Below are 16,848 nucleotides of genomic sequence, written 5' to 3'. Positions count from 1 at the left end.
TTAATTTTTTTAACCATCAAATCTGACAGAATCCCCTACGGGAAGGGCAGCGTGTGGTTGTGCTGGACAGTGAGCTACGTAGGGGCTGAAGACCCAGTAGAGCTCTGCATTCACTTCAGTGGAGCAAGACTTTTGTGTTTACACAGGAGATGACCTGGATGTGTGATCCTAAATTAACAAAGAGGTAATACCCATTCAGTTTTTATCACATTTGGCCTAACTATAAAGGAATCATTTCTTTTGCTCTTCTTAAACGTTATTGAGGCAACGTGCTTAAGTATGATATAAAACATTTTGCTCTGTTTTTATGGGGCCATTGGTAGAATCTTGGAACAGAAATATTGGCTGCGTACTGACTGGCCGCTAATGAGTTGGCACTTATACATTTGAGGGATTTAAAGAAGATTCAAATAGTAAAGATACTAAAGAGTAGTCAGGCACAGGAACGGGTTGCTCAGGGAGGTGGTGGAGTCACTGTCCCTGGGGGGTGTTTAAGGAAAGGTTGGATGTGGTACTTAGGGACACGGTTTAGTGGAGTGATAGTGGTGGTAAGGGGACGGTTGGACCAGATGATCTTGGAGGGCTTTTCCAACCTTCATGATTCTAGGATTCTATGATTTGGGAGACACGTCGCATAACACGTGCAGAACTAACAGGGAAGAAGTGAGTTCACATTTATCCGTTTTGAGAATTTAAAGAAGATTCAGGAGACGTGTGGCACAACACAGCTAGAACAGAGAATAAAAGTCGAGGCAACCCCGAATTTCCTCCCAAATACAATTTCATGTGAAGCTACGGGGGCTGAATGGCCACGTCAAAATATACTGCAGTGCTTTTGCCACAATTCTTTTCCCTGCAGTCAACTTTCATGACCGCTTATAGGTGCTTTTTTGACTGTGGAGAGGCCGTGAGAGAACCGACAAGGCAAGGCAAGGCAGAGCCCAACACCTCCCTGCCTGCAGCCCCACCGCCGCCATGCTGGGGCCACCCCTTGAGGGGAGGGGGGGCTGAGGGCGGCCAGCCGCCCGGACGTGACGTCCGTTCGCCCCGGAAGCAGGGCGGCTCCTTCCCGGAAGCGGCCGGCAGCACTGCGCCGGGCCGCCATCTTGGCTGGGAGCCGCGGTCTCGCCGCAGCGGGAGGCGCGGGGGTCGCGGCCCTGCCCGGCCCCTCCTGGCCCCTCCTGCCCGGCCCTGCCCGCCGCCCCCCAGCCGCTCCCGGCCTCCCTCACTTGGCCGCTGGGCCGTCCGGGCGCTGGAGGGGGTTGCTGTAGCGAGGAGAGGTGAGTGGGGCCTGAGGGGGGCCTGGCTGCCCCTTGTCCTGTCACTGTCCCCGGCCCTCGCCCCCTGTCCCCGGCCCTCGCCCCCTGTCCGGCCCGGAGCTGGGCCGCGGGGTCTGTGGGAAGCACGCTGAGGGCAGCCCGGGGGTTCTCCGCTTGTCCCCTTCCTCCTCCTCCTCTTCCTCGGGGAAATCTCTGGCTGCTGTAAATGTTCCTGTTCAGTTTCACGTTTTAAATGTAAATATTCTTTTAGATAAGTCCCCGAGGGGTATCAAAACCTCGATAACTCTGCATCAGGCTAGAAGGTTTCAGTGTGTTTTCTTGCAGTCTGTAGTGAGGGGCTCTGTTGCAAGGCTTCAGAACAATTTTTTTCCTTGAATTTAAAAATATGAAATAAATCCTGTTTTAAAACATGACTTCTTTAGAGAAGAATTAATATTTTGATTTAAAGATATGTGACTTAAAAGCATGTGCAACTTCTTTCAAGAAAAACCGCCATATGTTTAAATGGTGTACAGTGATTTTACCAAAAATGGGTTAAATGGGGTTATTTTGAGGAGGGTCTGCATATTTGACCACGTGTAGTTATTGCTGGTGACATAAATATCACTTCTCAAGAAATGTATTTGGTTATCTGCTTGAAGTGAAGGAATAGAAAGGTTCAAAGGCATTTCACATACTTTTGGAGTCAAATGCTGCTATCACGTGAGCATTGTCTTATCTCTTTATGCAAGCTGTTTGTAAAATCTTTCTTTCATTTTCATCTGAATTTCCAAGTGGAAAACTAAGTAACTTGTTCGACTTTTCTGAGGGAAAGTGAGCTAAATGGCAGTTAATAATTGCCGTGTGTTCTGTAGATGCCCTGTAAGGGGTAATGCTTTCTTTGTCTTGAAAGCAGCGTGGAGTTTCCATTCTTCACACCGACTTGTCTGATTTTGGATGAGGTCTTTGTCTGGAAGAGAATAATCTGTCTCTGAAGTTCGCTTCTGTAAATTTAACTGAATCCTCAGCAGGCAGCAGATTTAACTTAAAATTCCTCACCCCAAAGCCATTAATGCAATTACGGAGTTTTCTTGTTAGTTATTATTTTAAATAACTGGATGTGGTAGAAAGAGAGCAAACGAATTTAAACCATGAACAAATTTACATAATAGATATTCAAACTAAATTGGGAAATGAATTACTCCAAAGGACTAAGCACTTCTAAAAAAATTATCTTAATAGCGCATGGTCAGCCTAAGTGCAGAAATGGTTATTAACAGTGCACGTGTATTCTGTAGCACAGCTTGCTCTCTTGATAGCAGTTTGCTGCTTATACACTTACGCAGCAGTCTCCTGGACAGCGTATCTTCCAGTTTGGATGATGTGTGGAGTCTTCTGGGAGTGTGTTAGTTGGTTAAGCTGCTCCTTAAAAGTTATGGGAATTACATTTAAAAATACTCTGTAGATTTTCCAGAAATATGGAGCTTCAGTGAAGCATAATAGCTCTACACCTGTTAAGATTGTGTTTATGTATTTTTTTTTTGAAAACTAGATGAGCAACAACAGTAATAAGAGAGCACCAACGACAGCAACACAGAGACTAAAACAAGACTACCTTCGAATTAAGAAAGATCCAGTGCCTTATATATGTGCAGAACCCCTCCCATCTAATATCCTTGAATGGTAAGAACTAGAACGAACTGCTCGCACACTTGTGGAGAGAACAAGACTTTCCAGGTCGTCAAGTCTGACTCCCTTACTCCTCCAGATTGTATGGGAATCTTGGTTTTGGGAGGTAGCACGTGAAAAATGTTTTGCTGAAGTGATACAGGTCTTCGTTTCTCTAGAGAAATGGATGGCTGATTGTACGATGGCTCTCACCTTGCTTTAATTTCCTTTTGTCTTAGGCACTATGTTGTCCGGGGACCTGAAATGACTCCCTATGAAGGTAAAAGCATGTAGTGAAAACACGCGTGTAGTTTACGTCGTGATTGGCATGTTTGAGTAATTGCATGGCTGTTTTGAATGGGCAAAGTATACCTACAGTTAATAGCTCTAAAACTGTAAATATAGTTTCAAAGCTGTCTGTGACATGCATGATAGGTTGTTGAAAAGAGTTGGGGGTGCAACTGTCTGTTAATTTTTCAGTTGTTGAGGATGATAGCAAAACCACGTTTATGTTAAATTGAAGGGGGAGAAGTTTCTGTTAAGTAATTGCTGAGATCTTGGAGCAGATAGCTTGCGTTAGATGTCATGACAGTCAAAATAATTTTAAAAAATCCTAAGAAATAAAACACAAAAATGGATTTTTTTGAGTATGACTTAATTATCTGCTACCATATAAGCAGCTCTTACTGAACTGAGGCTTGTATTCTCTATGAATTTTTCTAGAGAAATTGGGGAACAAAAAAGCTGCATTAATTTGCTGTAGTCACAGTGTCTTCTGCAGCCTTTTGCAAAATGCTTTTAAAAGTCAGATTCTTCATGGGGCTTCACTTGCAGTTAGTTGTGTTTGTGGGAAGCTGATGCATTTATATTGTATTAAATACACTTGGGCTGATATTCCTTAAACATATTAGGGACCTGAAAAGAGAAAATACTGATTGTGATATGGATGTCAGAGAATAGCCTCCAAAGTAAATTTACTGCAGGTGTGGATCGTTATTCCCGTGTTTTAGAGGCACAGGATAATAAACTTGATCTCTAGTGAGAGGGGGTGAAGGAGTAAGGTAAAGGGTTGTATTTGGCCCAGTGTGAGTAGCTTAGGACTTCATCTTCATGCAAAATAAGTAATTCATCTCTTTATGTAATGCAGGTGGCTATTATCATGGGAAACTAATATTCCCCAGAGAATTTCCTTTTAAACCTCCTAGTATTTATATGATTACACCTAATGGAAGGTTTAAGTGTAATACAAGGTAAGGATTTTCTTCTAACACTTAAGCAATTAACACCATTTTAGCAATATGTGTAACGTGCAATGATTTTAATGGCAAAAATAAACACATTCTGTCTTATATTTTTGAAGGTTATGTCTTTCAATCACTGATTTCCACCCTGATACATGGAATCCAGCTTGGTCAGTCTCAACGATCTTGACGGGCCTTCTTAGTTTTATGGTGGAGAAGGGCCCCACACTGGGCAGCATAGAGACTTCAGAGTTCACAGTAAGCTCCAGATTGCGTCATGTACCTTCTGCCAGTTGAGGGAATGTTGAACGTGACCTTGAAGTTAACACAACAGTGATAGCTGATGTTTTGGTATCTATGAAAGAAATATATTGTGGGCTACTACACGTGACGGGCAGTCAGGTTTAGGAAGTGTGAGGACGGGGAGGGTTTTGAAGAAAAAATGAAGTCCTTTTTGCTAAAAAGCATGCTTTAAATTTTCCGTTAGAAATATCTGCCAAGCAAGCACACCAGTACAGAACACTAAGCCCGTAAAGTGAAGGCATGAGAATGCAGGTTGAGTTTAGAAATGTCTGTTATAGTGAATAATACTGACAGGTATAAAGTTGTAAATGGTAGAAACTAGATGGCTAGGGGTTTGCAACATTCTTATGGGAGGTAACCAGATGCAGCATTAAAGTGTGTTAACTTTGCTTGTATGGTACAGCTGGTAACTCTTGTTTCCTCCACAGAAAAGACAACTCGCTGCACAAAGCTTAGCATTTAATTTAAAAGATAAAGTCTTCTGTGAGCTCTTCCCTGAAGTGGTGGAGGTAAGGGAATTCATTCCTGCAGTAATTTGTTTTTCTGTAGTTTTCAACTTCTGTGTAGATCTGTAAACTAGTTGTGTAGGACTTTTCCAAGACCCTGGCTACTTTTGTCAACCTTGGAAACCTTTTAAAAGGCACTTTTACAGCGTGTAAAAATTAAAAACTTGAATCTTGACATGGAACTGTTTTGCTATTGCACAAAGATCCATTGTGTAGAGAATTAAAGAAATGTATTTAGGATTGGTATCATAACCTTGACTGAGCTGCAGACGCAGCAGATACGGTTGTGTTCCCAATATTTTAGAATTATATACTCTGTTGAATTGAGGTAGAACTAATCTTTGTGTATCTGGACTTGGTCCATCATTGTCCTAGATTTTTTTTTAATACACCTTTAAGATCAGAGGTCATTATGTTCTTCCTGCTTAACTTCTGAGAATGAGTGACATCTTATCAGGATGCGTATCTTCCTTGTACAACACTAACCCTCTGGGTATATTGATCAGTTTATATCTTCAGGTACAGGTAACAACTGAAGTGTGTAGGAAAAAGTACTGCACTTCATTCACACCTTTTGGATTCACTGTTTCCACTCATAGTTCTTGGTTTTAAAAGGTCTTATCTGTTAAGAATGAAGGGTGCTCCTTTGTTCTCTCCTGTCTTAAGATGATTCCTTCATGTAACTTCTTAGTGAGGGAATTCAGTTCTTTCAGCCTCCTGTTGAGACGTTGAGAGTTAACTTTCTGGATACCGTATGAAGGGAACAGGTCCTGTGAGAGACTGTTTCATGAGTCTAGCATTAAACTATGAGAATGCTGATGCACGTTGGCATTTGGAATTCCGAGTATAAAATGTGTTATGTCAGGCAAGCTGTATTGTGTGGTACAAATTCTGTCAAACAGCAAGTCTTAATTATTGCACAAAGAATACATACTGTAAAAAGGATGGAAAAGATGTAGAAGATCCCTTTTCTTTAGTGGGGGAGAGACGTGCTTTTGTTAAAGATACCTGAGGTCATGTTTTGGTAGAACCTAAATCATCAGAAAGATCGGATTTTTTTTTTTTTTAATGTGACATTAATAGGTAACTACTGTTCCAAGTACAGGCAGATTTTTAACATATAATACTTACAGTCTTAATTTTACTAAGCCTCTATGATTTCCTTCTTCAATTTTTGAGAATCTTGTGTTCAAAATAAGCTGGACGTGCAAGACTATTGATGCAAGACTTTCTCTTTTCTGAAAAAAGCTTCTAGCAAATGTACAGGTGGACTAAAAATAAACTTGGACAAATGATCGCTAGCGTCAATTACTGAAGTAGGTTATTCTGGAGGAAGTTGAGGAGACTGTACAAGTGTAATGCAGCTAATTTAGCTTGAAAGATCTACAATATAAGGAAATGTACCATATCCTTTTCTTAAAGTTATGTAAGAACTTGGCTTCTGAAATCTGTTCAAAACACCCAAAAGTTTCACTACTTTAACTTGCAGACTTTTTTTTTTTTTTTTCCCTCCAGGAGATTAAACAAAAACAGAAAGCACAAGAAGAGCTCAACAACAGACCTCCATCCCTCCCTTTACCAGATGTTGTCCCTGACGGGGAAGCACACTATGGTCAGAATGGAATACCCCTTCTTAACGGGCATGTTCCGCTGGCACCTGCCAATCATCCAGGCCTCCAGCAGGCTAATCGTAACCATGGACTCTTAGGTGGAGCTTTGGCGAACTTGTTTGTTATAGTTGGTTTCGCAGCCTTTGCCTACACAGTCAAGTATGTACTGAGAAGCATAGCGCAAGAATGAGGAGAATAAAAGAAATCCAAGACCAAATTAGAGGTAGTTGCAGAGTGAGTGGGACTCTTTGGGCATCTGACTTTTGACACTGGGATAAACATTTGTGTTACCAAGTTGCAGGTAAAACCTTGGTTGGCTCATGGGTTCTCTTTGGGAAATGGAGTACGTTCAGTTAGTCAGAAAACTAAAAGAAGTTCTGCTCACAGATCCTGTTGTCAAGTCAAAGCATTATTGATGAAACACTAACATTTCTAGTGCTTTGATTTTTCTAGCACTTCTCCATCTGTTATTTGAGATTTGAAAATCTTAAGCAAATAAGGCTTTTTACTTCATTGAACAATTTTTAAAATTTAACACTTGATGCATATCATTTTAGTTTTGTTAGCAAAGAGTCTGTACAGGATGCAAAATGAGTCAGGTGGAGAAAACACGGACTTGGTAAGGATTTGGTTAATGTGAACATTGACTCCAGAAGATGGCTGGTTTCTTTTTTTTTTTAATAGAACGGACATCATTGCATATCTAGTCAGTAGTGATTAGATGAGTGGGAAAATAACACCGTGTGTGTTAAATTTGTTGTCTAAATTATCACAATGTAATTGAAGGTTTTATTTGGGCTACAAGAAGTGCAGTTGTCAGACTCTAGGAACGAATAGCCAGAAAAAGCGTTTGAATCAGTCTTTAGTGGGAATACAGATATCCAGTACTGTTTTGTATTTGTTCACTTAGGGATTTCCATTCTGGGAGGTATTTTAAAACTGTAATACTTTGTTTTGATCACAAGGTGCCACTGTTGAAAAAAAAATAATAAAAATGCACAGACCAATGGAGAGCTGATTGTGTATTGAGAAAATCTCTGGAATTCCTGGGTAAATGAAGTAAACCTAGCCCTTGTGAAGTTACAAAGTCAAATGTGTCTGAATAACAAATGAGCTTCTTCAGCACCAGCTGAATTAGTCTGAAGTGTCATTAGCTGGAGTAAACCCTTCACATTAGTTCTGCTTGCTTACTTGAAAATTGGCCAAAAAAAGGCAAAACAAACAAAAAACCCACAAAGCCCAAACCCTACTAATTTATCTGAGTTTCTAGAAGCTTTTGGCTTGTAGATCCAAGTTCCTCTCTGTTCCCCTTCAGATGATTGCAATATTGATGTTTGTTCTTGAGAATACAGGGTTGTGCGTAAACACTGAAGCTGCAAGTGTAGTTTGAAAGTCTGAAGTTACTTTTTCAACTCAGTTTGCCTTTTTTTTTTCTTTCCTGCTTAGTTTTATCTAAGTGCTTTGGTTTATTAGAGGCAAACATACTGTGCCTTTAAAAATTGGCAGTGATGTCTAGTCATCTGGGAAGAGTGCACTCACTGTTCATGGTACAACGAACTGTCAAAGGTGATAGGGTAAAAAGCTCTGCCTCTAACCGTGTAGTCTTCTAGATATTGTGAAGAGCCCAATAAATATTACCTCATGTATTTAAGAATTTTTGAAACTTTCATTTTCCCTTTCAGACTTGTTCTCTCTCTGCTTCTCCTTGGTATCTTGAACTGTAAGCAAAAACATATGGTAAACCCATGAGCCATGCAGCTTAGAGCATCAATAAATGTGACCAATTCTCTGCAATAGGTAGGAATTATCAAAGCTAGCAGAACAGCTTTATACTAAAGAAATCTTAAAGCAGATCTTACTGAGGTAAGGAAGGGAAGGAGAGGATGGAATGTGGAAAAGGTTGATTTTTAAAATGTATTTATAAATCTTTGATTTTGTGGTTTTACCAAATCTTATTTATAACTATTCTTTAATTTGCCTCTTGTATGTGCTTAATCAGCTCTTGTTAAAAGAGAAGCACCAATTGTATGTGTCTGTAGAAACAATAACGTTCTGTCAGTCTGGGGGTGTGCTGTGAAGGAAGGGGGAATGTCATGTCTTTCCTGTAGTGATAGGACTTTCAAGACGGCTTGTTGGAGTGATATTTTTTTTTCTCTCAAAGCATACGGACCTTTAGCTGAGGCTGTTCTGTCTCATAGATCTTAGTATCAAACATGTTTGTGTTCTCACAATGCCTTTTTTTAACCGTTGACGTCGCCTACAGACAAAAGCTTATAAATGGTTATCTATGTTTATCTTATGGAAGGTCTTTTGTCCACGTAACTGAAGACAAAGGCAAGGAGACCTCGGGCATGGTGTCTTTGCATCTTTTGTGAAATGTACTTAGCCAAGGTAAAAGAACTAGCAAAATGAGAGATGTTGATTTCTTACAACACAGCTTATTATGCGGCAAGAAGTTGGCCTTAAACTACACCTGAGCATCTGAAGGTGGGTCTCTTTAATAAGTGCCACAATTGGAAACAAAAACTTTGGTCAAACCCTGGAGATGCTGCATTTTTTATGAGAATTGGCCGTATTTAAAAACAGCTACATAAAACCCAAACCTTACCTTCCAAATGCAGTTTCTCTTCAGTACCCTGGATTCAGAGAGAGACTTGACAGTTCCTAGCTTTCAACAAATGGCACCCAGTAGCTGACTGACCCCTTGCACCTATGGCTTTACAAGATTTCAATACATGTCCTTGCTCCTTGCCTTTGGTAACAGAAGATTTATTCCCTTTTGTGTAGTTTATGATGTTTTGTGTTTTTTTTTAAAGCGTTTATAATAGTATGCAGTATCTGATCTTTTTGTTACCAAAGTCAGTAGATGGAGTACACCATTCTTTGCCATGCAAAAATGTTACCATGCCCTGAAGCAGTGCATTACTTAATATAATGAAACTAAAAGCTGTCCCTCAGTATATGACACCAGGACAAATGTCTGGCCCTTCACTTTCATGCTGCAGTTTCATAGATTTCTGTAAGATTGTTCTACACAGACGATAGGGATTTTTTGCAACTTGAATCGTAAGACATCTCAATGGTAGCCTTTAAAGATCTCATGACTAAAAATCCTGGATTTGTGTGTAGTCTTAACTTCTTTCCCCCCTCAAGATTTCAAGGTCACAGAAATTACCTCACTTCAAGCATGTACTGAGGAGTAGAAATGACTGCATTGTAAAGTTGTTTGTTCATAATAAACATTCATGACAAAATGTGAAGTTTCTGTGGGACTGTTTTTGGCAAAGGGATCATTTGAAGAATCTAACTGGATATATGTGGAATAGGAAGTAAAGACTGTGGTAAAACTGCTTCTCCCCTACCTCCAGATTCTTTTCCTCATGTTAGTTTTTGGAACCCCTTGTATCTGTAGTAAAACACGTACAAAAAGACCTACAGGTAGCAACTTCTTTTTGCTCTTGTGTTTGGTAGTGCAGTTCCTATGCAGATAGATATTTGTCCTATAATACATCACAGCTGTCACTGAAGTGCTGTACCTGTTTTCAGAAGCTACTCTGAGGTGTGTAGGAGCTACTCTTTAAAATGCTGTTCCACAGTTTTTTTATTGTTGCCCCACAGAAGCTAGATCTTTCTTTTTAAAGTAGAAAAAGCATGTTTTCAGTGGAAAGATCACGTGCACACAGGCAGACACACACAAAAGGGGGGCTATTGAAAGTAAAGCACTCATGTTTTATGTTATCAAAAAGACTTTTGTGGGGCATGTTTTCTGGGCAACAAGTGAGCACGATTTGTTAGGGTTTATTAGGATCTTTTTATTTGTGGAAAATGCCTTGCACCAGCAACCTCATTTCACACTTGTTAACTCTGAAGAACCCACGAGAAATGTTGAGTACTACTGACTTGTCTTTTCTAGCCACTTGTCATTTCCACGGCTTTGCCACAAGATGGGGCAATAATTCCATCTTCGTCTTGAGTAAGAGGCGGCTGGATGGCTGAGACCAAGTGTGCTTGGTGGGGTGGGCAATGAACGAGCCAAAGGAAGAGCTGAAACAGCATCCAGGCAGCTCAGCACGAGTATTTTTGCAGAAGGCAACTGAAGTGACCATGAGCTCTTGGTCTTTCAATCCAAACTGCTCTTTTGTCTGCCGTTGTATTTAGGTTTGTTCTAACAGCTGTTGTATATTACCCCAATCGACAGCTTGAGTTTATAACAGGTTAGCGTTGGGAAGCCAATTTTATATCTAAGGGATCTATCATAGGAGTACTCTAGACTTTATCTGCTTATCAAGCAGTTGTGTGTGTCGATGAATGGTAATGTGCCTACTACTGCATTGCCTTAAAAAAAAATCTCTGCACCAAGGCGTAGGCATTGTTCCTTATCTACAATGGGCAGTTCAGGGAAAATCCCAGCTTTTGCCTTTTGGATATTATTCTTAGCATAGTTAGGGAAGGTGGAACTATTTTGAGTAAAAGGCAAATTGCATAAGTAGAGATTGAAAGCTCTAGTCACAAGTTTCTTGCCTGACTATTCGGTTTCCTTTCCAGCTTTACACACAGTTCATACGGTGTTTACAAATTGTACTTGGGTTGTTGCATGCAGACGTAATGTGGCTTCTTGTAATACTTTCCTTATTTCTAATCTTTCCTCATGTAGAATTGGTGTTGTTGCATTCTTAACTATTCCAGTTATTGTTGCAATGGGTCGGAGAGGAAACTACTTTCAGTCCGTTTGAGATCTTTGGTTTGCTATTAAGCGCAACATCAGCCTATTTTATTTATTTATTTATTTATTTGCAAACAGATTGAATACTGTTCCAGGTGTTCACGCATGGGTAAGACTCAGGTGCTTTGGAACTGTTGCAGCCGAGATGAAAGAACAAGCAGCAAGGCGTGCGATTTTCTACAAATAATACAAAAGCTGTAGCGAAGGTTGGAGGAGAGGTAACAACTGTGCTGACACTTGTTGCAGCCCTAAACGGAGAAAATTATACAGGCAGGAACTGGTGAGTTAATTTGTCCCTGTGGACCACTTCGCCTTGTGCTTAAAAATGTTAGGATTCACTTCCCCCAAACCTGAGGATATAGTCTTGGCATTTGGCTCTTGGGATGAGAAAGGGGATGTTGCAGGCAGACAGATGCAGCCTGTACCAGCAGACCGAAAAAGCGATTACCCCATTCCAGCCTTGAATGTCATTTCTTGCCATGGTGTGTGGATCTGTCAGGCTGTTTAGCTGCAATATGACAGATTGTCCTATTAATGTGTCATCAAGTGCACTTTTACAAATTCATGGCTTGTCTACAACTAACCTGAAAAAAGAGGCTTAAGTATGAGAAGGCGCCAAAGAAAGTTAAATATTATTAACAAATAAAGTCTGCCACGTAGTTTTAATGGAATGTGAGCTGGTTGGGGGAGGGGAGATATGCTGTTAACTATTTAGCTTCTCTGCAACTCCCTTTTTGCTCTCACTTTCCCAAACTCCATTTCTCTCCCTGAAAAGGTGCTTTAAAAAAATCTTGACTTTTAAGAGTTCTTGATTTTGTACTCTGATTGTTCGTGCCTCAGTTTCCCTGAGACAGGTAACAGAGATTGCAGAGTTGATGCTCTCGATCCACCCTGCCTGCCTTTAAAGTCCAATGACATACTGTACTGGCATTACCTGGATTACAGAAAACATGGTAAGGAGATTGTTAAAGCGAGCCTGTTGCTTGCTGACTGCGTAAGGGACTTCAAATTTTTATCATTCTTGGACTTTTTTTGTGGTACAAGCTCAGATACATTTTGTAGAGAGAACTGGGAGATTTGTTCCTGGTGGTAGGCAACTGGCAAAGATTAGCAGACTGTCCAAATGCTTTAACATCTCTCTTACGCAATGTTTGTAGGAGATTTGTATCCTTTGGTTTTCTGTTCTTTTTAATAATGAGCCCGCCCTCCAGTGAATAAATCAGAAAGCCCCCACAGAGCCAGCCTCTAATGAGAGCTGGGGGAAAACGTGTGAAGCAGCTAACCCGAGTAGAAAGCAAGAGGTCTGATGTATGGATGTGTGTTGCGATGCTGAGTGCTTATTCCAAGCCACATATTTTTAGCACTACCACACACTCGTGTACAGTTTTACAAACTTCCCAGAAAAATGGTGATTTCTCTGAGATAATGAAGGGGAGGTACAGAATAGGGCTGAGGGGAGGGAGGAGGGAACGGGCATTGATTTAAATCTGCCTGGCACACAGGCCAGCTCCACTTATCAGTGAGTCTAATAGGAATGTGAAGAGAATAGGCTTGACAGCTCATTAGAATGTGATCCCTCCTCCTTTTTTTTCTTTTTTTTTTTTCCCCTTTCTTCAAGTTGATGGAAACTCGTTCAGGAAAGAAGTACTTATTTGCTGAGGTAAAGCAAAAGCTGAGGAGGGTTTTGCCAGCTTTCAGCTGGGGAAAGGAGCAGCGAGAAAAATCAGGCGTTATCTACACTAAGAGGTACCTGAAATCTTGTCTGGTGTGAGGGGAGACGAGGATGGAAAAGACAAGTTTCTACATCCTGACAGCTGTTTGCGACATCGGGACTTGCTGCTCATCGTCTCATTAAAGAAAAGTGAAGATAAACCCAACTAAAGAGGGAGAGAAACTAGTGTTGGGAAAACTTTTTCTGCTCCTAATGGACCTAGGTACATCCACAGTTTTTTATTTCTCCCTGTTTTAACTTTTACGATATATGAAAAATTGCTTTTCTCCTTAGAAGGCTGAGCTGTGATGCTTTCAGCCTGGTCAGAAGAGCAGTGGCTGTAGCAACCTTGGGTTACAGTTTCGCAGCGTCTTGAAAGGAAAGGATGAGGACTTGTCACTGAGAAAAGGGAGGTATCCTTCAAGGGAGGATGGATGGACCGTATTCGAGCCTGCTTTGAACTGAGCACAACACTTTAAATGACAGAAAGTGAAATCTGTTGAAGAGGAACAACCTAACAACCCCCCTAATGAGTTTGCGTTGTCAGCTCCGGCCTGAGCAACTGTTGCCCTGAGCAATTTGACTTCTCTGGGTTTCATAGTCGAGTGCATTTTAATCGAGTCTGAAGACTTATTGGGTGGGTGGGTGGGGGGGGGATGACACTTCAAGGTGGGTGGCAGGACTTTCCAGAGCCCCTTGTATTTATGTAAGCTTCAAGAGGCTGAATGGACTTACCTCTTTCTTCGAGTGAATCCAGATTTTCAGACAAGTTTATCTGTACCATTTCAATGCGTCCTGCTTGAACAGAGATCTCTCCAGCCACCAGCACACCCATGCATGCTGCTCGTTTGACATTGCATAGACCAGAGGATCATCTTTTAATAGTTCTAACCTTTTTATTTATTTATTTATTTTTTAGAGAGAAGTCTGTGTCTATTCCTATTATTGGTGGTGAAGGTTTCTGAGCTTGGAGAGTGCCCTCCTTGACTTGGCCACTCCCTCTTCAAAATGAAGGGGTGCACCTGGGTATTTGTGGCAACTTTACTCTGTCAGCAGTTTTGCCTCTTCAGAGTTATGGCAGCAAAGAAAGAGAGAAAGATGAAGAAAGAACCTAATCAGTATACAGAGCCCTTCAATGCTACCCTGTCAAACAGTGAAGAACTGCATGGGCATCCCAAGGTAGGTGTTTTTCTGTTGTCAGTGCTTGGTGCAACTCTTTTTTGGCAGTAATGTGATGCTGGTTCCTTTTTTCATTGATTGAAGCAGTCTCACCAAAACATCTTTGATTTTTCAAAGAGTGTTCTCTCTTTTGCCTTTGCATGATTTATTTCCTAGCTTACTGAAGCAATGACTGGAATACAATTTATAAAGATAATTTTAGAATATGCATGACTGAAGTTCCAGTCCCCTGGTAGCTGATTTGGTATGAAGGCACGAGCATTAAAAAAAAAAAAAAAAAAAAAGAAAAAGTGGGCTATCTCAGTACAATAACGATACTGGAATATTAATACATCTCTTGCAAACAAATCTGCTCTCTGGAACATTGTATGAAAACTGGCTTAGGCAAATCCTACAATTCAAACACCTGAGTATGTCTGAGGTTTTTCTGCACCATGCATTCCACCAGAGAGATTGGTGATTTAAAATTACGGATGAGGAAATATTTGGTCTATTCACATGATCTGTTTCAGACGATTTTGGCTGTTTCAGGAAAGGATTCGGGATGGGGCTAATCGTGCATAAGTGACAAGTGTAAGGCTGCGTATGAAAAATGAATGGCTGCAGCTGACGAATTGCTAGGCTTGGTGAGTGAGTTCTGAAGGGCAGGATCCTTGCAGCTATGTGTTTGAGGGAATCACCCCAGGCTGAAAGAGGCAATTGCTAGTCAGAAACCTCAGAATCTTTTACGATCAAAATTTGCATAGCAAGCTTGGGAGTAGGAGAGGAGTTCAGGAAATTAAAAGCAGGTCCTGGGAGTAGGAGCAGGATGAAACGGGAGACTACAGCGCTGAGAAAGGAGGGAGTGTCCCCTATCACACAGCCCTTTTCCACTCTCTCCCACTCGCACAAAAATGTCCCTTGTTTCAAATGGAGGTGACCTCTAAAACATGACTTTGATCACATGCATTAGGGATGGCAGTCACTATAGCAATAGAGGAACAACCTGTCAAAAATTGGGGCATGGCAGAGGGGGCGCGTTAGAACAATTGGGCTGACATTCTAAATATCCTCTTCAGTGCTGTTGTGAGAGTAATTGGTTAAGGTTGGGCAAGTCTGGGAAACCGTCCTCTATGAAAAAGCTGGCTGCTGCACTTAAAGTGATCATTAGGGTACTGCAAGCAGCATTTCTTCAGCTTATTTTTGTTTATTGCAGGGCTTTGTCAGGACAGGTTGTATACATGCTAAATTCTTGAGGTGCTTATATTCAATCACTTCCTTTCACTTTCTCTAGAACTGCTTCGTCCTCCTTGTGCCAGATAGATTGCTGGAGCAACTACATTTCAGCCTGTTTTGGAATTAATTTCTCTTGATGTGAAACGTATTGGACCACAATCAGAATATTTTCTGATTGCAAAAGCCGGCAGAAACCGGTCCTGGTTTATTCTGATACAGTCACACATCCATTACTGCTAGAAGAAACGCGGCACCCATTCAGAGGCTAGTGGGCGTTCATTAAAACAGACAGTGTTTGAAAGCTGTAGTTTCTGTGTTGAAATATTTTGCTTTAAAATACCCATGACAAAGGTTTGGCTGCTGCAAGAGCTGGAGAGTTCAGTGAAGGCAGATTCTGCTTAATAAGGATGGGACCAAACCAAATCGTTGATGTAAATGCTCGTGAACTCTGCGTGATACGCGCTCCAACATTTTGCAACACGAACTTTTCTTCTTGGAATCTCTCTAAGGTTGAAGCCCAGGCTCCAGTTAAGCAATGCTTCTAAATGTTGTGGGCGTCCGTGCTGTAATCTATATAGCACCTGCCCAAGCTAGGGGATTCTTTTACATACATTATAAACGCAAATAAAGAATCGCTGCTGTTTCTGGGGTAAATGAGAGTTGCTGTTCACAGCCAGACATCCCAGTCTGCGGTCACTAAGTGCTGTAGGGCAAACAGGACCTGGATTTTTAAGGCTGGTCTCTGGGGTTATTCATGCTGAACAAACTGTGAGCTTTGTGTGTATGCCTCTGGACTAGACTCTCAAAATTGAAAACAGCGGGTCTTGGGATCACCAAAAGCTTTAGAAGCTAAATTGTAAAAATACAGTACTTCAGAAATCAGCATGGTTTTGCCTCTCTGTTGGAAGGCTCTATCCAACCACTGCGCACGTTGCTGGTTGAGACAGTTTCTTACAGCTGTACCATGTAAAATTCAGCAGTGAGATACAATTGTACCATGTACAGGTGTCTTGGTGCAGCTAGGAATAAATATTCATTAGGTAAAATGCCTAATTCTGTAATGCGATTAGATCACTAATTCTTCCGTTAAATCTCTGTTAATAACCTTGGATTTATCAGGTTACTTTTCAAAACTTTTAAAAAGGATTCTCTTCTCTTCCCTTTGCTGTACTGCCTCAAACCCATGTGTTAGTCAATGTCAAGGTAAAGTGACCAGCCCCTCATTTTGGGTTCAGAACAACTGGCTGTTGACAGAAAACAGCTTAAATGCCCTTATAAACAAAGTACCAGGTGTGAAAGATGACTAGCCAGAAATTAGCGGTTTGTAAATCACCAGTAAATTCCTACCTTATGGTGAGCAGTGACTGACAGACTTTGAAGAGGCAATTGGGCTCTTCAGGTAGTTGTAGTGACGGTGAAATTCAACAGCAGTA

General features: G+C 41.1%; 2 protein-coding genes across 4 annotated transcripts in view; both read left to right on the top strand.

The window, feature by feature from the left end:
* Positions 1 to 1,073: 1,073 nt before the first annotated feature.
* Positions 1,074 to 9,847, top strand: UBE2J2 (ubiquitin conjugating enzyme E2 J2). Its single transcript, XM_048067597.2, has 7 exons — positions 1,074 to 1,280; positions 2,812 to 2,942; positions 3,167 to 3,207; positions 4,075 to 4,177; positions 4,288 to 4,426; positions 4,900 to 4,980; positions 6,493 to 9,847. The coding sequence occupies exons 2-7, from the start codon at positions 2,812 to 2,814 to the stop codon at positions 6,775 to 6,777; spliced, it is 780 nt and encodes a 259-aa protein (XP_047923554.1). The 5' UTR covers positions 1,074 to 1,280; the 3' UTR covers positions 6,778 to 9,847.
* Positions 9,848 to 11,397: 1,550 nt separating this feature from the next.
* The window catches only part of C1QTNF12 (C1q and TNF related 12), a 28,094-nt gene continuing 22,643 nt past the window's right edge, over positions 11,398 to 16,848 (top strand). The window contains exons 1-4 of one of the 3 annotated variants that reach the window (XM_048067593.2): positions 11,398 to 11,590; positions 12,151 to 12,263; positions 12,929 to 13,244; positions 13,941 to 14,200. In XM_048067593.2, coding sequence (XP_047923550.1) covers positions 14,030 to 14,200 — 171 coding nt within the window. In that variant the 5' untranslated portion in view covers positions 11,398 to 11,590; positions 12,151 to 12,263; positions 12,929 to 13,244; positions 13,941 to 14,029. Of the gene's footprint in view, positions 11,591 to 12,150; positions 12,264 to 12,819; positions 13,245 to 13,277; positions 13,622 to 13,940; positions 14,201 to 16,848 lie in introns of those variants that run through there. The other 2 variants (XM_013194287.3, XM_013194290.3) reach the window with 2 other exon arrangements.

Source organism: Anser cygnoides, chromosome 23, assembly GCF_040182565.1.
Source record: "Anser cygnoides isolate HZ-2024a breed goose chromosome 23, Taihu_goose_T2T_genome, whole genome shotgun sequence".
Taxonomy (NCBI): Eukaryota; Metazoa; Chordata; class Aves; order Anseriformes; family Anatidae; genus Anser; species Anser cygnoides.
The sequence above is the reverse complement of the archived record's forward strand: the minus strand, read 5'-3'. Positions and strand labels throughout refer to the sequence as shown.

What these genes read in the sequence shown, in the direction of transcription:
- UBE2J2 (XM_048067597.2), top strand. Translation starts at nt 2,812, where the DNA reads ATGAGCAACAACAGTAATAAGAGAGCACCAACGACAGCAACACAGAGA. An exon ending in CCATCTAATATCCTTGAATG is followed by an intron (nt 2,943 to 3,166) that starts GTAAGAACTAGA and finishes CTTTTGTCTTAG; the next exon opens with GCACTATGTTGTCCGGGGAC. An exon ending in TGAAATGACTCCCTATGAAG is followed by an intron (nt 3,208 to 4,074) that starts GTAAAAGCATGT and finishes TATGTAATGCAG; the next exon opens with GTGGCTATTATCATGGGAAA.